Here is a 25,723-nt window from a genome sequence, read left to right on the forward strand (position 1 = left end):
ACATGTGTACTACTTTGGAGCTGTGTTCACAACAATGCCAGAAATCCCACAGAGACCTTTGAAGTAGGACATTGGAGTGGTTTGTGACAATACACTCTCAGAGTGAGAGGCAAAGACATCTGCACAGGGAACGTGCTACAGAGGAGAAACAACCTCACACGTGATTTCAGGCTGTTACTCCAGCTGTAGCTGCAGTTGGTGGATGGGGTGTTTAAAGTCGCTCGAATAGATCTTCTAGTGTCACTTCTTCTGTGTTATGTTGAATAATCCTAAACCCTTACGCTCTGCTCTTTCTCTTCCACAGATATGAGACGAGTTGTACGACAGAGCAAATTCCGTCACGTCTTTGGCCAGGCGGTGAAGAATGATCAATGTTACGATGATATCCGGGTATCGAGGGTCACGTGGGACAGCTCTTTCTGTGCGGTCAATCCAAAATTCGTTGCCATAATCATTGAGGCCAGTGGTGGCGGAGCTTTCCTTGTTCTTCCCCTGCACAAGGTAAGTTTATCATTTATATGGTAATGAGCGCCACAGTGGACAAACACCATGTTGTGTACACATTAGTCGGACAAAAGGGTGGATATAAACTGTGTGTGCATGTGTACTTGAGTTTTGTGTGTCCAGTGTTTGACAAATCAATAATACTGGCGATACACTGTTGTTTTCATGTCTTCTTTGGTCACGTCTCTTTCCTTTGGTCCATGACTGGACAGAGATGAAAACAAGACAAAAGAGCTTGCTGTGGTATTTTCACTGCACGTTATGGTACTTTTGATTTTTTTTAATGACCAGTAACACAGTGGACTCCATGTTTAGCCTTCTCAGAAACATGTCCTGTGTTCACTGAGTAACTAAGCTTCGCTATTTAATATAATACAGAACTGGTTTGATGGTAAAATATGCATTTAATATAAGATTCACATGTGGGTGCCTTGTTGAGTGCTTGTCCTGCATGTGATATTTCTGTTACAGATTATCTAAATAGCTGTCATAATGACGGCATATTTTTAGATATGAGGGGAAGTCTCAATATTCTCACTGTTGCTGTAAACAGAATGATAACCATGGTATAATCTGGTGTAACGTTTGAATAGACACAGTCAAGAGCATCAAAACAAAAGTATGCATCCCTTTTATATTTTCTCACAATGTAACAACAAAGATAAGTGGCATTAAAGTCTTGCCTTGCCTTTACTTGTCGGTGTGCAGTAATCTTTACCAGTGAGCTCTTTAACACACCCTCGTGTGTACAACAGAAACTCTCAAATGCCCCGCAGTCAACAATCTCCTGATTCTAGCCTCCATATAAGGCATTGCTCTACTTCAACTAGAATGACTCAGGTCAGGCAAAGGCGGCTTTTGAGTGTTTGGCTTCAAACACTGTAGCCGGGTGATTGTGCTCCTCTCTCTTTTGTTTTGACCCTGTTGTCATAAATTGGCCTGATGAAGGTGCAGCAGTGGTCAGACTGGTCTCTGACATGTGTGTCCCCCCCCAGATCCCTAGAGTGTCGTAGCGGTTGACAGTGGAAAATTGCTGCCTGCTGCCATTTCTGTTTGGTGCTTTAAGCAATGGCCAAGTGGCAGCTCCTGACACTGCGAATGACATAAGTAGTGCAATATTGTTGACAGGTCTAACCTGGGCCTGTAATTAGTGTACACCAGTCCACTGCCATGTCATCCGAGAAGGCTTTGGCTCAGGGGACTGATCCCCGTGTCTGTCATCGCACAGATTACACCTCTCTGCACCTCATGCAATACAGAGCTCGTATTGAAGGTGGACTGTGAGCTCGACTGGTTTCACACTCGTCTGTGACAGTGTCGTGAAGGAGCTGCCCTCTGCTCTGCTATGTTCCAGTACAGTAATGGTGTGTCTGCTGAACAAAGTCCACTTTCACTGCTGAATTAAAAAGTGGTCGTAGACTGAGGTCTTTAATGTGCTGAGCAAACCTCGGGCAGTTTCTGTCAAGGAAGTGATTTTTTTTCTTCTTTTTTTTTCTTTTGATGAAAGCTGGCTGCTGTGACACAGACTAATCTTTCAGATATAGCTTTTTCCTCTCTTATTCTACAGGCCATCTATTTAGAAGCTGGCCCTGAAAGGAAATACCATATTAATAAAGAATTGTATGTGTGCGTCTGCACTTTTATGACTTTGGACAATGCAACAGTATACAATATATTGCCACCAAACCAGTTTAACAACCTAGCATAAATGAGAAATTCAGGACCATTCCTTTTTAGATCTTAAATCAATGAGCATTCCTGGGTTTTTTTATTATTCTTTCTTAAGAAAATATTCTATATATATTTAAAATTTATTGCCACGCTATTTTCAAATGACTTTTTCTGAAGGAGCAGGTCCATCTGGAAATCTGTGTATAACCTCAGCTGGAAGTGCAGATCCTGAAAGTGGGACGAGTGTTCCTGCAAACGCTGTCACTAGACCGCACTGCAGTGAAGCAGTGGTACAGCTTTCCTCTCAGCACCTGAGATCAGTCCTAAACCACTGAAATAATGAATAAGATAAGGATGTTGTCGTTCAATCACAAGTGGATTGAACAATTTGCAAGTCTGCATTCTAACTTGGGCTGAACAATTCTTAATTTTCTAAAACAAAATCGCAGTTTGGAACAATCCATTTAGCAGAGGCTGTGGTTTAATTGTTCTGTTTTTGATTGATTGCTGTTTCATACAGTTCATGTAACACATACACGTTGGAAACAAATCAGCAATTGCTTCATCATACTTTGAATATTAAACAAAGCTTGACTTAAACAATTAATCCTAATTGCAGTGTCGTTCAGCCCTGTTTCTTACAGCTCTGCTTGTCTGAAGGACTGTTGCAATTCAAATCGCTTGGGTCCTTCTTTTTTTAATTTTGTTGTAAGAATCCCTTAAATGCCCCCCCCCCCCCCCCCACCCTCCAGCCCCTTCCCAAGGCCAATATGAGAGGGCATCTGTCCAGCTCACCCATCTGCCAATGCCGTGTTGCTCCCAGTCTCTGTGGACAGCCACCTGCTCAGGGCCTTTGTCCCACGCTTAGTCCCCAGCGTAGCCCTTTGTCATTTCCACACTTCAACTGGGGGGTGGAGGCAGAAGTGTAATAATGCTCCTTCCCCCCCTTCACGATTAAGCCATATGCAGTTATGAGCCACTTCTGCTTGAATTCAGTCACGTCTGCTTTGTGTCATTACTGTCTGGAAACACACGGAAAATTATCTGGACTTCAGAGGATGATGTTGTGGGTCTCTGACCTGACCTCAGCTCTCATTTTGAGTTGTCGGCCAGTGGAACTGTGCGTCTCACTGGGGTGAGGTTAGTGTGGCAGGCCGCGGTGACTCAGCATAGCCATGAGTATTGTTGCTTCCTCTTGTCTGAACACAGGGATTTTATAGAGAAGAGGGCATCAGATGTCCAGCTCAACACTTGTCATTCCCTTCCCTCGGGCTTTCAATCTCCCTCTTTCTTTCTCTTAGCTGGGTGCCTGCTAATTTATTCCCTGATTTCCATATGAAGGAAGCTGTGGGAGTGAATGCCGCAGCTAGCAAATGTTAAATGAAAAAATTCCGTATAATTCCGCTGTCTGCACGGCGCGGGAGAGAGAGGGTGTCTCTTTAAATCGACGCTGTTGTTGATTTTAACTGGAAAATATGAAAATTATGAAATTATGTCATTGTTAAAAGTCCCCACTTCTTTTTTTTTTTTTTTTTTTTTTTCAAATCTTGGTTTATCCACCAGCATGTGTTAGTCACTTGGAGAGGTGTCATTAGTTTCATTCTTCTCTATTTCTATGTAAACATGACCTTAACTCCAGCCTTAACACCAGATTGTGCGTTGCCTAATGTCGAAGGCATGTTCCACGTTAGTGTTTCAAACGCGCGCTCTGTGCAGAAAGATGATCAGATTTGGAGTGTGTTTGATTTGGATTCAATCCCTCAATGCACCATTCATCCAGTGCTCAACCTTTGCTGTTAGTAATCCCTGGGTGTGTGCACAGTGACACATTATTTCTGCTCTCTCTCTCTCTCTCCTTCTCTCTCTCTCGTATACAGCAGTGTGGCTGCTGTCTTTACACAGAAATACCCTGCCCGTGCATAGTAAACAGGGTCTTTGACCATACTTTGGTCACTTTGTGTTCCAAGACCTCTATACTGCTCAGTCGCGTCTGTCTTTGCCGCTTCTGCCGCTCAGTCCTGCTGACTGCAGATTTTACCATATATGGTCATTCATTGCTCCCTGCCTGACAGCCTTCCAAGACCATTTCCTCCCTGCGTTGCCATTGGCTGCTGCATGCGGTGTCAGTGCACATGTGAATTCTGGGATAGGCTGAAATATGAAGAGCGGCCAAGATGAGAGAACTAGGTTGAAGTCAGATGTTGCCTCTGTCACAGAGTCATTCATTGTATTCATATGCCATATTTAAATCATTATTTTGTAATATTATACGTATGCAGTCATACTGGTTACGTAATAGCCATTTATCAATCTGGATTGTGGTTTATTTGTTGAATACGGCACACTTTAGAACCTTGGAACAATGCTTTGTTAGTTTTAATCATTATGTTCTAATTTCAGTGCCTTTTAAAAAGTATAATTTCTCTCATGCACTGTGTGTTTCATTCATTCTTTTTCACACTACAGGCTCTTGATTGTGCTCGATCACAGCATGCCCTGAGGAGAGGGAAGGAAGCTGTAGGGACACTGTAGAGACAATATTTATCCAGAGCAATCTCTGTAAAGAAATGACAAGAGTCGATGGCCCTCTTTATGATTTTAGATATCCTCTTATTGTGCTTAAAATGTCTTTATTATATTGTAAAAATATGAATCTGTCATTATTATCTACCTTTTTAGACAGCGAGAAATGGATATTTTGCAGGAGCATATATATAATAGCAGATGTGGCATAGGATTTCACCTGTACTAAATTCTGACTAGAAATATTTTTCTCATGTGCTAATATTTTTTATTTGATACTGTTTAAAAGGCAAACATAAGCAGCCATGTACCACAGTGTCTGTTTCTTCAGCTATGTATAGCTCGGGTTTCCACTCGGCACTGCAGTCTGCTTTCGTTGTCTTGGTCCAGCCACATCATTCAAAAAAATGTAAATCATAAGAAAAGGAAAAAAAAGACGTCTCTAGTCTTGCCTCAGCTGTTCGTCTCAGCCTCACAGATGCAGAGACTTTTTAAAATGGAAATTTCCAATGGCGCTGTGAGCAGCACTGTGCTGTGCTGTAGACATGGATGATGCTTTTGTAATGTGCATGTGTGAATCACATGTCGAGCTGCGAGGAAACCAAGTGTCCAGGCCCCTCTTGTGTGAAAGAGAAGAATGTCCTTCTCTTGCCTTGAGGGAATGATTTTTAGTCCATTCCTCGTGCATTTCACTTACGTGCTTTGTATTTATCCTTGTGTGTTTGACTATCATTTTCTGCAGTCTTACTTGTTGCTATGCAACCGGTTGTTTTCGAGGCCTCAGGCATTCCTCTCGAAGGATACAAATGTCTGTAGTGTAGTTTTGGACATGTAAGGTATTCAGCTGCTGGTGATTAACCCTTTGCAGTTGCTGTGGGTCGTTCTTGTGATGCCCTGCTCCATATTGTTGCCCTATTGCTTTCTGTACCTGGTTACAACGGAGAGGATTTTCTTGCTTTGGTGGTTTTAGTTTGTTAGAGGGAAATCTTTTCTCTGGATTTGATAAAGTTGTGGTGTGTCCAACAGTCAAACATTAACTGTTTATCTTTCTGTCGAGCTGTATTTGCAAACCTTAAATGTGATTACAAAACGTATTTAGGAAATATTTAACTGACACTTATCTACTTCCAATAAAACAAATGGAACTTGGAGCCATCAAGATTGTACATGTACCTCCCTTAAGTCAATTTGTACAGTTTAAATTTAGTAGTGATATGGCTGTGAGATATAGAAAGACATCTGTCTGCCGTTATCACTCGACAGGATTGCGTTTTCATCATTTGAACGATGCTTCGTGTTCTTACACATGGCAGGGATAGAGGCGGGAAATGTTTATGAAGGCAACAGAAGCATGAAGGAGCGTGAACATGACTCAGACGAAGGTAATGCCTAACAGGAGAACTCCTGACAAGCCAAGACAGAGCAGACAACTCTACATTTTAGTGCTGCAGAACCAAACACTACATATTCCTGCCACCTGTGCAACAAATTCCTGTGAAGTACTCCAAACAAGCTGTGGTTATTTATTTCGACATAGAAGGATTTCTGTTGCAGAATCTTGATCAGAATCTTTTAACACTTGATTGAGATTAGATCTGCAACTAAGGATATTCTTAATCGATTTATCTGTAGATTATTTTCTCTATTAATCGCTTGGTCCATTAAAATGTCAGAAAATGTTAAAAAACGTTGATCAGTGTTTGTCAAACCTGGAGATGACGATGTTCTCGAACGTCTTGTTTTGTCCACAAACCAAAATCACTCAGTTTTAATGATTTCTTTATGTGGTGCAAAGAAGCTAAAACAATCAAATCTTGATTTAATAATGAAAAAAACGATTATCGATTATCAGAAGAGTTGACGATTAATATAGTAATCCTTTAATTGTTTCAGCTCTAATTGAGATCCGTTTTGGAAGTTAAATCATTAGTCGGCAGATTATAAAACTACACAATCTGCAAGCTACTGAGTAACATTGACCTGCACAACATAAAATAACTATCAGCAGACTAATTAGCAGGTACCTGTTTTCCTGTCTCTGTCCAAATCATGAAAATAAACCCACACCAAAGAAAGAAAACGTACATTTAAAACAAACAAAAACACCCTCACTCATGCCTCACGTAGCTCAAGAACTCTTCATCCTCTTGTGAAATCAATTCATACAAACCCCCACGCGGGCGAGGTCCACTTGTGTTTGGCTCTTTTAGACCCTTGAATGAAGTATTTTGAATTATCGGACACAAACGCCATTAGCACCTCAAAGGGTGCTGTATTTGACACCCTCGTGGCCCACTTGCTCTCATTAGCCATAGACATACCAGAGAGATCCCCGGGGGCCAAGGTGTGGAATGTGAAGAACGTGTCTCTTCTGGTCGAGCTGTCATCTCTCCTGCCCGGCCCTACCCGCACGGGCTCATCAGGAGGTTGGGCTTCCACATCTTAATTCAAGTGTTACTGGGGGGGGGGAGGGGGTCATGGTTCAACGCGCGAGTCAACTGCAGCCATTGCACTTTATCCTTAAAGTATGTTGCTATTTATTTAGCTTATGCTGGTAATTGCAAAGTGATGATGAAAAACGGTAACATGTTTGACCTGTCGTTGGCGTGTGAGATTGCAGTAAGCTGTGAAGGGTCAAAATCTTTAATCACTGATTAGCACACAAGTGGTATTAATCTTTGTGGTCTCTGACGAGCACACTTCTGCAGGACATGGATGTGTGCTTATCAGTTATTTCACGTTTAATGTCCTCTAATAACACGCAAGAACAGTTATGTTAGTTATGTTATGAAGCCCTCATTCAGATAAATGAGATTTAACTGTGTATTTCTGGTAAACTGTGTTATAGCTCGACTCTATCATTCTTTGGTGCAGTGTTTGGACGGGCAGAAATGGAAACCTTTTCCAGTTTACCAAATTTCACAACACACAACGAAAGTCTTGCTTCCTACTTTTCATCTTACTGTTTCACATGAGTGGAGAAAAATCTGCTTCCTGTGTCCAGTGTGGCTGAATGGTCACTTTTTAGTTCTGTTATTATGGACTCAGGATAACAGAACTCATTTCTAAATTTGATATGAAGTAGATTCGCTGGGTATCAGAATACATTGTTTTCAAATAAACGGATTTACACAGTCCACACACCTATTGGTCATGCAAATCTACAGGGTCTGTACGCTGACACAATGCTCCTGCTCTAACAGCGGTGTTCCCCAGTTTATGGTGGGTGTGTAAATACTGTTGACCTTGCATAAGCGTGATACTTTGGATCTGTTTATCTTTTAACAAATAGTGCGACTGTGTCTGTTGCTTGCTACACCTGCATGTTAGTACTTGTATTTCCTGCTTTTACATCCTGCTTCTGTAGACTTCTGGAAATCATGTGCAGGAATGGTAATAGCTGAGGAGGAAACTTTGCACTGTAATCAGAGCTGAAACTTACTAATCGATGAATCTGTCTATTAGTTTCTCGGTTAATCAAGCACTGTTTGGTCCTTAAAAAGTCAGAAAATGCTAAAAGATCTTGATCGGCTTGGATGTTTTGGAATGTCTTGTTTTGACTAAAATTATTTAATTTCTTTGTTATATGGAGCATGGAAACCAGAAAATATTCACATTTAATTCAAATTCTTTTCTATTTTGACTTAATAAAAAGATGTTTCTATTGTAGACTTGACGGCACAGAGGACAACACCAGCATCACGCGTTAGCTAATGTTACTGTGATACCTGATGATGCCGTCATACATATAATGGATCCCTATTAACAACCAGTGTCAAAGTCTGCTTTTATTACTGGTTAGATTTCAGGGTGTGTTCAGACAACATCTTGTGATTTCTTACATATTGAATGCGCACACACATATCATATACAGTGGACTTTGATCACGACGCCTGCACCTGGAGTACGTGTCTGTCTCTGTCAGGTGGTAACAGGCCTGATATTATTCATGTGGCACAGAGTTACCTACCGGGAACTGTATGCATGTGAAGCCACTGTAGGATTGAATAGCAAGAGCTCTGAGATATGAATCTCGCTTGTTACGTGGTGGTATGAGCCGCACCAATGTGGATGTACTAGTAGTAGCAGGAGGTGTGAAATGTTCAGCATTTGCGGACGTGACGCAGATCTTTGACTGTTTTATCACCACCATCTTCTGTTTGTTTACAAAGAAGCTGCTGTTTGCTGCTGAAGAAATGTAGCACATTTTCTTTGTTACTATAAGAGTCTAAAGGTAATTATTTATTGCTTTCTGTGTATATATAATCTCTCTGACACTTTTAGCCTTTTTGAAAAGTCACATTTAATCATTTAGCTTCAAACGCCACAATTTCTAATCTTGGTATGAGCTCGATCTGTGGGATTTGTCACGTCAGTCATTTCACTAATCCTCTCTTTTGTCACCAGGACTGGTGGATAAAAGTAACACTTTTAGTTAAATCCACATCTGTTTTGCAATTGAATTATTGCCGTATCATATATCTCCTGCTGGTTTATAAATACTATTATACTCAAATGTGCTGGCATTTACACCTGTTTTAGTGGGAGAAGACATGATTCATACTCGTATAATAAATAATTTGCAGGTAACCGTGAATTGTTACTGAAAGGTTGTATCAAATTGATGTTAAATGCTTGTGTGAATTTCAAATGTATATGCAGTGTACGGTCATTGTGAGGCATACTGTGTGACTATTCTTACTATTTTCAGTGTAATCATGGCATAGCTGTTAACATGTAGTCAACCGTTGGGCTTTTTTCATTAGGTAAGAAGGTCAGAACACACATTTGCAATACGATTATTGCCCAAACTGACAGATGTAGTGTGGTGGGACCTGTTGGCCTTTGTCCTCGCGGAATGACAATGAAGTGAGAAGTGAGTCTTAAATGATGATTTCATCAGCTTTCAGATTTCAGCTGCCTTAAAGTGAATACTTTCAGTTTTCTCTGCTCCTCTATGATGGTTAACTTGAATATCTTTGGTTTGTGGACAAAACAAACATTTGCGTATGTTGTCATTTTGAGGCGTGGGAACGCCAATAGACATTTTCCACCATTCTTTCCATAATATGGATCAAACAACTATCACTCAATCAATGAATTAAAAATACAATAATTATAAAGAGGTTAATTGGTTACTCAGACATCACAGGTTTTCCTAAGTCAAATAACATTACAGAGCGCGTGAGAGTACCTGTTTGTTTACATGTTTTTGAGGAGGCTGCACAGTTGAGCGTTAGACTAGCCAGACAAACCAAGGCTTTAGACTTCACTCTGTTCATTTCTGTTCTCATAATGTATCAATGAGCCATGAATATCAAATGTTTTTCAGTATGCACGCTTGGCTTCAGCGCTCGTCTGGAGTGTTTTGTAGGACTGGTATTTCCCCTCATAGATTTCCTAAGAAGTTTGACTCCACAGAGCCTTTGTTCAAGGAAACAATGTTTTCAGCAATATTTACTGTGTGGAATAAGATTCATCATACTGACTTTTAAGTGACTTTCAGGATTACTCGGGATTACACTGTGACGGTCTTCTTTAAAAGAAAAACATGCTCACTCTTTCAGCGTGTACAATGTTCTCTAACAAGGATCAGAATAAGACTAATCTCCTTGCTTTTTGTTGCTCATCTTTTCATATTACAGTCGGGACGCATTGACAAATCCTACCCCACAGTGTGTGGTCACACAGGCCCGGTGTTGGACATCGACTGGTGCCCCCACAATGATCAGGTCATTGCCAGCGGCTCCGAGGACTGCACAGTGATGGTAAGGTGTTTTACTTCTCCACGTCTAAACTCGCATCTTTTGATTGACGGCGGGGGAGGAAAGGTCATCACACATTCTTGAGCTAACAAGACAAGCGACTGCATGCTTTTATTGTGAAAGGCCAGGCTGTTGTAACTCAGGGATGGGAGCAGACCTCACCCTCTGGATTAGATTAGACTCAAATATGTGTGTAGGAATCAGAGCTGGGGAATGATTTAACTGTTTATTGAGCTGAGGTCACTGACTTTTTTTTGAGACTGCAGTTGTGCTTTCCTCCATATATCCTTATTTGGGCTATGAAAGGATGAGATTGGTGTGCTGCCTGTTTTGGTGGCTGCCAGTTTCTCACCTGAAAGTCCTGACTTCCTGTTAACCCCACCCTGAATCAGTGTCATATTCATTTTCAATTTCATGTTTGTAGAAGTACAATTGATAGGATTTTTACTTTATTTTTGTTACATATTAGGTTCATGTGTACATATTTATCTATTTTATTTTGTTTAAAGCTTGTGGCTGAAGAGGGTTTGAGGACATTTCCCTATGTGATTGCTCCAGATGCATAGGTCCAAAAGCTTGCACTTAGTCAATTAATTAATCCTTTGTTTTGGTGCCTTTGCACCTTTAGCAGATTGCCCGGTAGTCACACAGTGCTACACCGTTCCAGTGTGTCGTACAAGCCCAGTTTACCATTGTTGTGCATCCACCTATAACACAAATAACAATGAAATACTGCACCACTGACTTTGGCGTGCACCACTGACTTTGGCGTGTCCCAGTGCCACATCATCGTCATGTGCCCGACTGCTCCGCATTTTTTAAGAACACACGGATGAGCTCAAGTGCGTGAGCTGTTTAATTTAAACGTCGTGGGTGGTGAACGGGAAAATGACAAATGTTTTGGTTTTGAAACGAGCAAAGACACTTCAAGCGTCGTCGTGCGTGGGGCCCCTTTTTTTCGTCAGCGGAAAACTTAATCTCAACATAGACTGAGGCTTGAGCACCAATGTGTACACGTGGGCATGTACAGTCGTCAATAATGTAGATCAACTATTGCATACTGTATATGTAAGTGAATGTCTGAAGCAATCCGTAATATCCAACCCAAAGCATTTAGGAAACTGGTTTTCAGAAGTTATGCAGCTTGTGTATTAGTTGCTTCTTCTGATAATAAACATCACTGTATTGTTTTTATAATTGAACTGTACCTTCTACCTGTCAGTGAATCATATCCTGTTGGGGTTTTTTCCCCACTGTAATCTGGTGACTGCTGCCCCCCTCAGGAATATTTGAGCAACTACAATTCATTGGTGTCAGTTGTATGGTAGCAGTTCTGCCAATGACTTGAAATCATCCCCTGACTATACTTTGTTCGTACGCCTGTCCTGTTGATATCCTCCACAGGTATGGCAGATTCCCGAGAATGGCCTCGTCACTGCCATGTCTGAGCCGGTGGTCGTTCTGGAGGGCCACTCCAAGCGCGTCGGCATCATCACGTGGCATCCAACAGCACGTAATGTCCTCCTTAGTGCAGGTAAGAAATCTCTGTCCATTTAACCTGTGACTAAAAATGGTATTGATATCCAGCTTTCCTCAGGGTTGGACTTGGTAGTTGTCGTAGTTATAACTATAAAGCCGGGTTTAAGGAATTAAATGGCTCCACTGAAGTCTGAACAGGATGCCAAAACAAATGGTCTAAATGCAAGGAAATATTTAAAGAGTAAGCAAAAGGAAAGCGGTACAGAGCCTGGCCAAAAAGAAACAATAGATGGGTAAACAACCCAGGCCACCCAGGCAATGGGCCGACAGTTCCAGCATGTCCCCCTAAACCAATTTCCAGTAATTCCCAAACAAACTAGAGTAACAAATCTAATAAAATACAAAAAAAAAACATTTATGTGTTGCAGTCTCGCAACAGTTGCCACAAAGACAAAAAAAAAAAAGATTTGTGTGACTTTGACACACTGGTGACCAGGACTTCCCTCTGTCCAGGTTGTGACAACCAGATCATCATCTGGAACGTGGGCACAGGTGAGGCCATGATCAATTTGGAAGACATGCACCAAGATGTCATTTACAACGTGTCCTGGAATCGCAACGGTAGCCTCATCTGCACCTCCTGCAAGGACAAGGCCATTCGTGTCATTGACCCTCGCAAGGAGAAGATCATCTCTGTAAGCACTTTTCAAATCTTTGATACATTAGAAGGAAGCAAATTCAGTGTTTATTTTAATCAAAAATGGTGGAAATAATAAAAGGTTCAGCAAATTGTTATTGTTGACAGACCTCCTTTTAAACTCTACTTCACAGGAGAGGGAGAAAGCACACGATGGCGCTCGACCCATGAGAGCCATTTTCCTGTCTGATGGCAACATCCTCACCACAGGGTTCAGCCGTATGAGTGAGAGACAACTCGCTCTGTGGAACGTGGTGAGCTGCTTCATGCGCTGCATTTGTTCAACGCGTTAAGTCCAGTTTATACTCCACAGAGGCGGAGCTGATCACCGCCGACAACATCGATGTCAAACTATAAATACGTCATATCTTAATACACAAACCACATGTTTAGACTCTAAATGGCTAATTTCTCGCCTCAGATGATCTTAAAACTGCGTTTCAGGACACAGAAAAACATTTATTTCAGGTGAGAAACGGCCACTGGTTCAATGTTATTCAGCTGCAGCAACAACAACAACAGTCTTTCTCTCTCGGACGCCATTGCTCGCTGTAGCCAGAAGCACAGCAGCCTTGCGTAGCGAGCCAGCCTTTAAAATCTCCTGCAGATACAACTGGATTAAACCCTGAACAGTTTGAACTGTTCTAAACACCATACTTTAACCTAATTCCCATCGAATCTGCTTCAAGAACCAAGTCATTACCATGTTCTTTTTCCTCCAGGACAACATGGAGGAGCCTCTGTCTGTTAACGAGATGGACACCAGTAACGGAGTGCTCTTGCCCTTCTATGACCCTGACACCAACGTGGTTTACCTCTGTGGAAAGGTACCCTTCCATTTCAAATCAAACCATAATAATTACAGCAGAATAAATAGAGATGTGTCAATCATAATAATATTTATATTTATTTCCCCACAGGGCGACAGCAGCATCCGATACTTTGAAATCACAGACGAGCATCCATACGTTCACTTCCTCAGCACCTTCGTTACCAAGGAGCCCCAGAGGGGCATGGGCTACATGCCCAAGAGGGGCCTTGATGTCAATAAGTGTGAAATTTCAAGGTAAACTGGGATTAGACGGCCGATCATCATCAACATCTCTGTCACCAGATTTCTAAAGATTAAACCAGGCCTTAAGCTGCAGTAGTATTACATTATTAGATCTAAAATAACTCCCTTGGTTGAAGGACATTTTTCAACGTTGATCTCAACTCTTAATGTGGAATTCCTATTTCAACCACTAGGGGGCAGAATATGATCACTGATCTCAGTGTAGAAGGTTGTGTTTGTTTTTGTTTGATAATCCAATGTCTTTGTGGATAATTGGTCTGATCTTGTGTTTCCAGGTTCTACAAACTGCATGAAAGGAAGTGTGAGCCTATCGTGATGACTGTGCCCAGAAAGGTGAGTCATCATCAAACGGGTTTGAAACACCTCACTGTGTTTCATCTGTTGCTGAATCACCAGATGGTGTAGTGGCATCTTTTTGTACAATAACATACTGTTGTAGATGTTTCCTCACGACCTGTCACCCGTGTCCGTTCCCCCCCCTTCCAGTCGGACCTGTTCCAGGACGACTTGTACCCAGATACGGCCGGACCGGACCACGCCCTGGACGCTGAGGATTGGTTTGAGGGCAAGAACGGAGACCCCATACTCATCTCCCTCAAGAACGGCTACGTGCCGCTCAAGAGCCGCGAATTCAAGGTTGTCAAAAAGAACCTTTTGGACAGCAAGGTGACCAAGAACACGGAGAACTCGAGCCCTGCCAACAAGACTGCCTCTCCGCCTCCAACCATTGTGAGTATCTTGTCTTTTGTCTGACCAACAGTGAGAACGGTGATAAATAATACATGATGCAACTGTTGGCCGCTGCGGGCCGTACACAATCAGACAGAGGGCTGTGATTGGTTTTCTGGCGCTCACAGTAATTAGACGGATGAACTGTATGTGTTAGAAGTCCAGAGGGCTGATTGTTGACCGTCATCTTCTCGAGGTGGTTTGTAAGTCTCGTCTCTTTAGACCTACTGTACAAACCGAGGGGTCTGTTTTTGCTGGGCGTCCTCACCCACAACACAGCCGCCCGCCCGAGGCCCAGCCCAACTGTCTCTGTGCTCTGTAATCACTGCCCAACGCTGGAGAAACATGTTAACCCTCAGGGTACCAGGTGTTGGCAGTCCAAGAGAGTTAGCCAAAGTTGTGTATTGGTTTTAGAGCAGGACGCCTGGGTAGAAATGTGTACAAACACGCCACAGCCAACATCCATATTGGGGTGAAAGAAAAAAAAAATGGGGGAGATAATTCATACAGAGGAGGATTTGGAGTCAATAAATGTCTATTTTGATGATTTTTGAAGGAAAAACCTTGTGTAAACATCAGCAGAAGCTCCACAGCAGACTAGAACAGTGCAGCTGCCGTCAATCCCTGCACATGCGTCTGACTCGCCTTCTCTTTCCGTCTCCCACAGAAATCTGAAGCCAAGCTGGAGGAGATTTTGAAAGAAATCAAATCCCTCAAGGACCTGGTCAGCAGTCAGGAGAAGCGAATCATCAATCTCGAAGAGCAAATATCCAATATTGCCATTTAAAGGTCCCAACTCACCCCCCCGCCCTCCTCAACCCCGCTGTAATTCAGGACGTTCCATTGTCTGGGTGGTGGGCAGGACTGGTCACTGCCTTATCTCAATGACGGTGTTCGTCCGAGTCCTGCCCGGCAACGATCCCGAGCAACATTCCAGATGAACTTCTTCTTCTTCTTCTTAGCCGGCCCCCGACCCTCAGTTTAACACAGGTGGAATAAGACGGAGGTTTGGTAAATTTAACTGAAAAACAAATTTCTCCTACTCTTTGGGTGACTTTTATTCTGTGGCAGCCTTTTTTTGTTTTGTTTTGTTTGTTTATTTGTATAAAAAGGTCTTCTTTTTTCTAATGTCGACACTTTCCAGTAAACATTCTACACCTAAGCGTTATTTTTAGGTAACAGTATTTCCTTCTTTTTTTTTTACCATACACCAAAATTGTTATGTTGCCAAAACGTCCTCCACAGTATTTCTTTGTCTCTCTTGTGGGAATATTTAAAATGCAAACAGGGAAGCTTCAGAAGATGAATTAGAAAAGGATAATTGACATTGGAATAATCTGAATATAAGAATAAATGATGATGGAAAACACATTTTGCTGCCACAGTCCAAATCGTCGTTGCTGAACAAGTCAACACTGGCTTTCTGCTCTTCCTTTTCATTCCTGCTCTGACCTTGGACACGATCGTCCACGTAAAACACACGTGCGATCTCTCCCGTCGTCCTGTCATTAACTTGCACTTTTTTCGTTTATTGGACAAAATGACAAAAAAAAAAAAAAAACATTCCGCAGTTGAATGACACGTTAGAATATCATTCCTCCTCCTCCTGAAAACACTCTACTGTAGTGACGGGAAAAACTCGAGCCCTGCTTTATTTTTCTAAGAGGTTCAGTGGCCAGGTTTTATTTTTCTTCTAATGCATAAAGCACCGTGTTTTTGACCTTTTCTGTCTCCGTAGACGTTCCTGTAGCGTTTTTGTCGCCTCTACCCTGCACCAACTGAAAAGTCCACAGTTAATTTCATCCTGTTTCTTGTTCCAACTGTGCTTATTATCCCTCTTAGCACTTCCACTCTCCTTATTCTTTTTTTTTTTTTTTTTTTTTTTATATAATTTCTCTGACCCCGCCCCTTATTGAATATAAATAATGAACCATGGAATTGTTCAGTCTGAGCTGCGTTTGCTCCGATTTAAAAAGCTCTATTTTCTTGTTGTTGTAGATTTCGCTTCCCAGTGGGGAGCAGAGAGACGGGTAATGGTTCAGTCTGTTGTTTGCCTTCAGTTGTTGTTGTTGTTGTTGTTGTTGTTGTTACCACTGTAAAGACCTGAAAGTGCCATAAAGGTGACACGGAAGTGTTTGTAGGGAGGAATGTCGTGCAAGTAGATTTGTGTAATAAAGAGTTGGTAGGTAGGTAGGTGCCCAGATTAAAAAAAAAAAAAACAACACTTTGAGGTGCTATTTAGTACAGACGCTAACGTTCTAAAGACCCTGTTTCCTCGTGTACTGTAATGTGACGTGATGACATCATGAACTATCAGCCCCCATTCCAAATGCACCAGGCAGCATTTACTGGTCAGGGTTTGTGTCCCCCTGACCTTTTTTTTGTGTGACTCTTTGTCCACCTTGGTACGGGTATTCAAATCATCGCCATCATGATGTCAAACCGAGAGGTCGGGTCAGCTGATCACAGCTCGTCTTAGAATCGCAGTCGGAGAGAAGTCAACACTCTCGGTTCTGTATAGCACCGACGGCACAGGAGTTTTGTGAGTAGAGATCCAAAAGGGACGCTGTAGGTGGGAGAAATGTGCGCTTGAGAGATACATGTACGTTTGTAATTAAGGTCTAGAAACTGAGTGAAAGCTGTGTAAATAACATGACCAGAATTTTTTTTTTTTTATTCATTTTTTTCGTGGTCGTGCTGAAGAGGGTATTTGTGAGGGTGGTGGGTTTATACATGTTTTTTTTTTTTTTTTTCTCTCTCCCCGTGTCTGTTGTTGTTGTTCCCCTGCACCTTTTTGCCATAAATGTACCATGAGACAACAACAACAAGAGCCTCTGTTATAGTGGAGGTCGTATGAATATGGAGAACGATAAACACCAACCAGGATGGAGCCTCACGTCGAGGTCTGCGCAGCATTGTTCATTATTCTTGCTTCAAGTATCAAGCATTGATTATAAGAAAAATTAATAAAGAATTTTTAAAACTGACTTTATCATGTACTCTTTTGCTTTTTTGTGTGTTTACTAGGACTTTTAAAATCAGTTTGAGTAGCTTAAATGGGAATTTTTTTTTCGGATACTACACATTGGAGAAAATGTACAAAAATTGTCATGCAAATCAGAACTGGCGAATAAAATATATGTACAAGTGTTGCAAAATGGCTCGGTAGCGCCCCCAATTTGGAAATTTCATGAAAAATTGCTGGAAACATGTCACAGCCCAAGACGAACTAAAAAAGTCAACTCAACAGGAAGTCGGCCATTTTGAATTTGGCGTCCATCTTGGAAAATTAGCACGTTTCGTAAATGAACTTGTCGGAGCACATTAGTCGTACCAACATTTTAAAAAAACAAAACGACAATTTGTCCTGGACACATCAACGATGAAAAGTTATCAAAGGATCTCGCTAATTCAAAAGGGCGTGGACACGGCAAGTATCGCAATTTTGGGGCGAAATTCGCCCCACGGAAAAGGCTGTTCCCCCGAACTTTGTCACACATTGACCGATCTGCTCGAAACTTCAGACGTGAAGCAAGAGATCGACCGTGAACACACCTGCGAACATGGTCTTGACCCAACAGGAAGTCGGCCATTTTGAATTCAGCTTCCCTTTTGCCAACGAAACAGGAAGTGCCCTGTAACTTCACCGCACATTGACCGATCTGCTCGAAACGTGAACACGCCTACGAACGTGAATTTTACCCAACAGGAAGTCAGCCGTTTTGAGTTTGGCTGCCGTTTTGCCAATGAAACAAGAAGTAATGTCACCGTACATTGACCGATCTGCTCAAAACGTCACACAATGCTGCTTTTATGCGTTATTTCCATCGCTGTGTTTTTATTCATTTTATTTGACTTTCCTAATTGCATGTTTTGGCTTCCTTTTACTTAATTTAAGTAATGTAAAGAACTTTGCGGCAAAAGGCCGTGACCTTGATCATTGTAAGTAGTTTTGTGGACTCCAGTAAGAATAACTGCTGCGACATAATGACAGATCCTAATAAACCGAACTAAACCGCTCTTGTAAGCGATGGCCTTCTTCACAGCTGAGCTGAGTCCTACCATATCATATTTCACACCTTCTGTCCAAATAACCAAATAACACGAAGACGGCACGAGCGCGGCTTTAAATAGTAACGTGTCTGCGTAGACGCAGCAGAGACGTATATATATTCGGATATAAGTGCAGCCTAAAAGACCATGGAGTTTATATGTTCGCTCTGTACATGTGTTTTTGGGATGAAAGAGTGCTCTCGCTCTCGCTGCCCTGCTCTTGTAGACAGGGCTGTAATCAACAAGGACCAAATTAGAGAGGACTCAGTGGGAGGCAGAGAAGTCCTGGGACTCGCCCTCCGCCAAGTACAGAAATATCCGTTTCCCCTCAAACATGGGACTGTTGCACCAACTGCAAGTATATTTGCACTTTAGACGCAGAAAGCCAGTCAGTTTTTGAGAAATGGAGCTTCGAATTGCACAAAATTCCACAATAAAGACGTTGTTACAGAGCCATTTTCTTCATGTCATCACTTCAACACTAATTATACAACCCTAGAAATACAAAACATGTAAAGCATGAGCTGTCTAATCCCAAATGGCTGCTCCATTATGTGCAGGAGGATGAAGAGAGCAGAGGAGATGGGAGGATCACAAACAGGGAGGAGAGGCTGAAAATAGAGGTTTGAAGTGAGGAGAACAGAATGTGTACGACACAGCAGGGAGGAGCGGATGCTCAGAAAAGTCTGCCTCACTCTTACTTTCCTCTTCTCAACTTTGACTCTGCCTCTTTTTTTCTCTCCGCCCGGTCGCTGGCGTCTGCGCTGCTTTGTGTCGTCTGCAGAATAAAGCCAGGATAACACGCTCGGTAAGTATGATTTTCTTTTATTAAAGGGTTTTTTTTATCAAGAAACTAAGAAGGAAACACACTTTTTTGTCACTTCAGAGCTGTTTATGCAAACTGACAATTGTCAATTATGAACAATATGGTTCATATTTAAAATGTTATTAGTCAAAACTAGTAAAATACATACAGTCTCTTTACTAAGTGGTGCAGTATTTGAAGGACTTGTACTTAAGTATTTTCTATTTCATGAGTCACTTCTACTTTTCTTTTGCTTATAACCAATGTATTTAACAATAATGGTTCATTAACAGATTAGGATTATACAGGGAATGTCTTATTAAAGGTTAAACAACTGTAACCAACTATCTTAATTAGAATTAAATCCAATTACATTCAACAATACTCAACTTTAATGATAAAACCGACTTTTGAGCTTCATTTTATATATAAAATGAAGCTCAAAAGTCAGTTTTATCATTTAAATAAAAAATTTAAAGTCAGTTTTATCATTTAAATTCATGACATTTTTACTTTGCCAAGTCAAAAAAGTTGAGTATTGTTGAATGTAATTGGATTTAATTCTAATAAAGATAGTTGGTTACAGATGTTTAACCTTTAATAAGGCATTCCCCTGTATAATCCTAATCTGTTAATTAACAGATATATAAATATATATATATATATATATATATATTTATCTTTAGAGATGAGAGTCTGCGTTTCTGCTCCACCCTTTTTAAAACCCGTGTTGTTTGACCAAAAACGCCGTTAAGCGCTCACTTTTATTGCTTTTTATTTTTCAAACTCTCGTCCAGATGCCAATTTTTGACAAACAAACCACCACTTTAGACGTTTAGGAGACCGAACTTAAATGGTAAAATGTTATAATTGTCGGTCGACAGGGCTGCTGCAACATTGTGCGTACGGGGCCGCAGGGCACGAAATTATGTGGGGCCCAGAGCTTGGGGGGGGTGGGGGCAAGAACCGTGAATTACGTTAATCCACAACAGGATTTAGGTGTCCATTAAAAAGTATCACCATTTTTGACCAAAATAAAATATACTTCATACACTGGTAGTGACATTAAATTAAGATTAGATTACATTACATTAGATCAGATTAAGATTAAGGTGAACATTTTTCACTTTATACGCACTCTGGTTTACACAGTAGAACAAGATTTAGTATCACCAGAGGAAGCTCGTGTACCACTGGTGCTACATGTACCACAGTTTGGCTGCAATATTTATGTAAGTCTCCTCCATCTCCTCCTCCTGCCATGAGGCGTGAGGTTTCCAGGTGGTCGAGGAAACATTTATTTGAACGAGCTTGTTATTATACGCTCGGTGGAGTTAATAGAAATAAAAAAGAGAACAAAGAACAACAGATTTAAAAAAAAAATGTTTAAACACATTTAAACAATGGGATCGTGTCCATAAATAGAAACCATTGTTAAAACGAGATAAAAAATAAAAATAAATATATATCTTAAAACATCCTCGCTATACAATGGGGAATTGTACAACAGGGAATAGCTACGTGACGTTCCGCTACGCTAAGTTATGGGACGTTACGCTACTCTAAGTCATGTGACACGACGTTACGCTACGCTAAGTTACGCCACGTTACGATACACTAAGTTACGCTACTCTAAGTTATGTTACGTTACGCTACGCTAAGTCATGTTGTGTGACGTGACGTTATGCTACGCTAAGTTACGTCACGTTAAGATACACTAAGTTACTATACGCTAAATTATGTGACGTGACGTTATGCTACGCTACATTACGTTACGTTACATTAAGTTACGTTACGTTACGTTGTGTTACGTTACGTTACGTTACGTTGCGTTGCGTTGCGTTGCGTTGTGCTATGCTACTTTGCGTTACGCTACGTTGCGTTAAGCTATGTTGCGTTAAGCTACGTTACGTTAAGTTAAGGATTAAGATGATAGAGAACAGACCGAAAAATAATTAGAACAGACAAAAAAACTAATTTTTATAATTTAATTTGTACATACTGTACATATGATTATTTTTATATACAGTATATATATATATATGTGTGTGTATGTGTGTGTGAATCCATGTCATTTATAATGGGTTAATAACAGAGTATCTGTGTCGAGGAAAGAAAGAAAGACCTTCAGGCCGAGTTAATGTCGAACCCGCTGGTAAAACACGGGAAATGTATTTATGGCTGTAATTATGGGGGACGGGGGGGCAGCGCTGTCTTACAGTGTATAGATGTACATCCAGGACGGAGAACCAGCCCAACATGTGGTCTAGAAGAGACCAGAGAGCAGAGAGCATGTTTGACCACACAAGGAGAGCAGAGGGGGCTGCAGGTTGACTTCAGTGATTGGAAAGCTGGTCTCTGCAGTGTAATTACAAACTGTGTTAAAAAAGATAAAGTGGAAACAGGCTGAACTTTGCCCTGTTAAAACTCTGCTTCACATTGTGATGGAGAGAGACTGTTAAGAGAGTCATGGAAGAAGAAGAGTAAGACTGGGTCGAGACAGTTTATTCAGCAGTTGTAAATGCAGGTTATATCTTCATTAGGTCTGGGAGGTGGTGCACAGCTGCTGCTGCTGCTGCTGCTGCTGCTGCTGCCCGCGGTAAATATAGAGGAGGCCACGGCCACAGGTCTCCCACGCCTCTTGCGCTCCTCTGCGCTCCCTGTGCTGCAGGACTTCCTCGTGGCTTTGGTGTGGTGGACCGGTGGCCTCCCTCCCCTTTACAAATTATAAGGGGCGACAGCAGCAAACTCACTATGCCTCCACCCCGAATAAGTAATGGCTACTCTGCAGCAGAACTGCTAAAATAGAACTGGTGCGACACAGAGACACACAGAGACAGACCTGAGTCAACACGGATCCTGGAGTCACATTTTTAAAATTCTATATAATATTATATTATATATGTGTTTTTAATGTGTGACGTGTCTGCTGACAGACAGACATTTTGACACTGAAATAATCCGAGTAGTTACGTGGTGGAAAAACTCGATTCTGTTTTCTACCACAAAACTCCTCTAATTTGCGTTATATGAGCTTAAAGAGCTTAAAGAGGTCGTTCCTCTGCCAGATTTTAAGCTGAGTTGTTTCACAGGCTCTAACTATGATACTAAAATATACAACTGCTATAATAACAACACAAAACAATGATTAGATCTTTGTAATTAGTGCTGCCTTAGTGTCTTTCTGTCTTTCTTTTAACCAATTTCCTGCCTTAAACATCCTGTAACTGTGGTTTAAAAAGTTACTTTGACCTTTGACCTTGTCTAACTGACTTTTTTTTTCTACCACAGTTACAAGATGATAGGACAGGAAATCTGCTTTTAAAAAGAAGAAGAAGCAAACGCTGTAGCAGCACTAATTACAAAGATGTGTTAGTTGTTGTGTATTGTAGTATGTCGTAGTTAGTGAATATTATAGTATGGCAGTTAGAGCCTCTAAAGAAACTTATATAAAGCAGAGGTTTATTTGTCAAAGATTGACAAGATTGAAAATATAATATATTAGAATTCTCCACCTTATTGTTCTTTTTAAAAATTAGGCATATGGTTTCACGAATAAACCCAGGGGTTAAAATAAAATTCCATCTTTAATCTTTAATGTTTATTTTTATTATTAACAGTTGAGAGATTTTTTAAATTATTAATAAAAAATAAAAAAACATTTGCTTTAAGAGGACAGAATTATGTGTATTAATAGTAAAAGTAGTGTTTTTTTGAAAGAGTTAGCTTAGCATTGCTATCAGGCAGACACACACTCAGTTCAACCACAGACTTATTCATCCTTTGTAGCTCTTACAAATATTGTATTTAAAAAAAAAAAAAAAAACCTTTATACTGTTTTTGCACACTGTATAATATGTATATTGTATATAAACTTCATAAATACATAATTAAAGGTGCATTATGTAATAAATCTAAAGCAACTGGCCATAAAATCCTCCTAATATGTCACAGAGACTCAGGAATAATGTCCATATAACAAACTGAACTCACCAACAACAACAGTACAGACAAAATATTTGCATTAAAAAAAAATATATTTTGCAGACTGCAAATCATGTTTATGTTTTGAAATCATGTTTTGGCATGTGGCGCCACCTACCGCCGTCTACCAATCATTGCAGTCAGTAGAGTCTCAGCTGCCGAGCAACCACGGGTTGCCAGTTACGTCAGAAATCGAAACCTAAAAGACCTCTGTATTTTTAATTTGAATGTAGTGACTGTTTTTGGCCACATTCTCACATATGGCACCTTTAAGTCAACTTTATATGAACTTTTTTTTGAGAATTTCCCCAATGGGGGATCAATAAAGTTACAGAATTGAACATATTTTATTTTCACAGGCAGATGTTCATCCCCTTGTGCACTCTGAGAAATAAAGGTTCCAAAAGTGTTCTTCTACAAGGGCTGAGGTTCTACTTGGAACCATTTGCTTCCGAAAAACCTTTTCCAGTAGAAAGGGTTTTTCAAGGGTTCTTGGTAACACTAATGGTTCCAGTAAGAACCATTTTGATCCAGAGAACCCTTTAAAACCCCTTTCCTGAATAAAGGGTTCTTGGTGGAAACTTGATAAAAAAGGTTCTACCCGAAGCCAAAAAGGGTTCTCCTATGAGGACAAGCAGAAGAACCTTATATGGTTCTACTTAACACTCTTGTTCCTAAGAGTGTTTCTAAGACTCTTTGTTGTCATTGCAGGACTCAGAAAAAGCAGCAGAAGATGAAGTCTCCCGTGGTTTTCACTCTGCTCTCGCTGTGCTGTGGCGTCTGTCACGCCGCGCCCATGTTCTACAACATGTCCATGGACGGCAGCGGTGACGACGCGGACCTGGGCCTCCTGTTCCCGTCCTACTTCTCCACCCGAGCGCCCGTCGTCATCACGGCGGCCACCGGCGCGCCCTCGCTCACCAACACCATCACCACCACCATGATCCGCCTGAAGGACTACGTCCTGACCCGCGTGGCGGACTTCCTGCAGGAGCACATGCTCATCATCATCGTCGTCACGTCCCTCCTCATCGTCATGGTCTTCATCATCTGCTGCGCCTCGGCCATGAGTCACAAGCGGAAGCTGGAGGCCTTCAAGCCCGCGGCCAACCCGGCCAGGAAGAACGCGGCGGCGGACAAAAGCGTGGGCTTCAAGAACGCGGGCGAGCTCCACGAGAGGCCGTACGCCGTCGACCACGTCAAGAGCGTCCAGACTCAGGGCACGGCTTCGCCCAAGCACCTGCGCACGCCCTCCAAGGCCCTGGTGGGAGAGCGGGGGAGAGACGTGAGGTCGTCGCCGCGCCAGGAGGTCAGAAAGGTCAAGCAGGTGGAGGAGGTGGAGAAGCGGAGGGAGGAGCCCAGGCACAAGGAGCCGGTGAAGCGCAGGGAGGAGGCGCAGCAGAGCTCCAGCGCCGCTCAGCCCGTCTGCACCTGTCACCTGAAGAAGGGCCACCATTAATAATCAATGGTCCCAAAAGAAATGAAATAAAAAACAGGTGAAATGTTTCAACCGTGACGTGTAACTTAAGACGGGGGTTACTCAGTCCTGATCCTGGAGACTCACAGTCCTGCAGGTTTTACATGTTGCCCTGATCCAACACACCTGATTCAAATGAGCGAATGGATCGATGATGAGTATTTGAATCAGGCGTGTGATGAAGCAGTGGAAACATCTTCATCATTAAAACCTGCAGGACCAGGACTGAGAAACACTGACTTAAGAGGAAAAGATGGAAAAAGAAGAGGTTGATTTAAGCAAAAAAAAAAAAATGTGTCAACATTTATGTAAAGCAGCAGCAGGCAGGATCACCGGGGAAACAGCTGACGGTTCAGGTTCATCCACAGGTTATCACACACACACACACACACACACACACACACACACTGATCTTGGGTCAAATCTCTCCTGTGATGCTACACATACACATTTAAAAAGTGTTATTTTTCTCTCCGATCACACAATTTTACATTATACTGAAAGCTTGTGGAATTATTGATCAATATTGCAATAATAAATCCTGCCTACTGTATCTTTAATTATTTAATTGTTTTTTTTCACAGATTGATAATATTTAAGTGAGGCCTTATTTGAAAAATCACGAGGGCTGCGATGCTAAATCTATTTTTGAGCGATTATTTGGCTTTTTATGTAATAATCAAAACTACGTTTTCTCATTTTTCAGCTTCTTAAATGTGAATATTTTCCAGTTCCTTTCATCAATTTTTTACAAAGAAATGATTTAAAACTAAAAGATTTTGGTTTGAGGACAAAACAAACACATTTGAGATCATCATTATTTACTATATACTCGAATAATCCAGGAAAATAATTATGAAAAAGAGAAAAAATCACCCATATTTTAAATGCTAAATGTGTCTATTCATAGGAATTATTGTGATTATAAGTGATATGGGAAAAGTCTAAGTGTTTGTCTGTA

The 25,723-nt window shown here is 41.3% G+C and overlaps 2 protein-coding genes across 2 annotated transcripts; both read left to right on the top strand.

The window, feature by feature from the left end:
* Nucleotides 1–306: 306 nt before the first annotated feature.
* coro1ca (coronin, actin binding protein, 1Ca) lies at nt 307–16,017 on the top strand (the record flags this gene model as incomplete). Its single annotated transcript, XM_083904816.1, has 10 exons — nt 307–501; nt 10,344–10,466; nt 11,868–11,997; nt 12,456–12,637; nt 12,774–12,893; nt 13,362–13,466; nt 13,560–13,705; nt 13,990–14,047; nt 14,201–14,443; nt 15,111–16,017. The coding sequence occupies 10 exons, from the start codon at nt 307–309 to the stop codon at nt 15,228–15,230; spliced, it is 1,422 nt and encodes a 473-aa protein (XP_083760942.1). The 3' UTR covers nt 15,231–16,017.
* Nucleotides 16,018–21,822: 5,805 nt separating this feature from the next.
* Nucleotides 21,823–24,744, top strand: tmem119a (transmembrane protein 119a; the record flags this gene model as incomplete). The annotated part of the gene is made up of 2 exons (XM_083905129.1): nt 21,823–21,995; nt 23,997–24,744. 2 exons carry the CDS (start codon nt 21,823–21,825, stop codon nt 24,742–24,744), a joined length of 921 nt encoding a protein of 306 aa, XP_083761255.1.
* Between the last annotated feature and the right edge of the window lie 979 nt (nt 24,745–25,723).

The sequence above is a fragment of the Microchirus variegatus genome (genome assembly GCF_963457635.1).
Source record: "Microchirus variegatus genome assembly, chromosome: 18".
NCBI lineage: Eukaryota > Metazoa > Chordata > Actinopteri > Pleuronectiformes > Soleidae > Microchirus > Microchirus variegatus.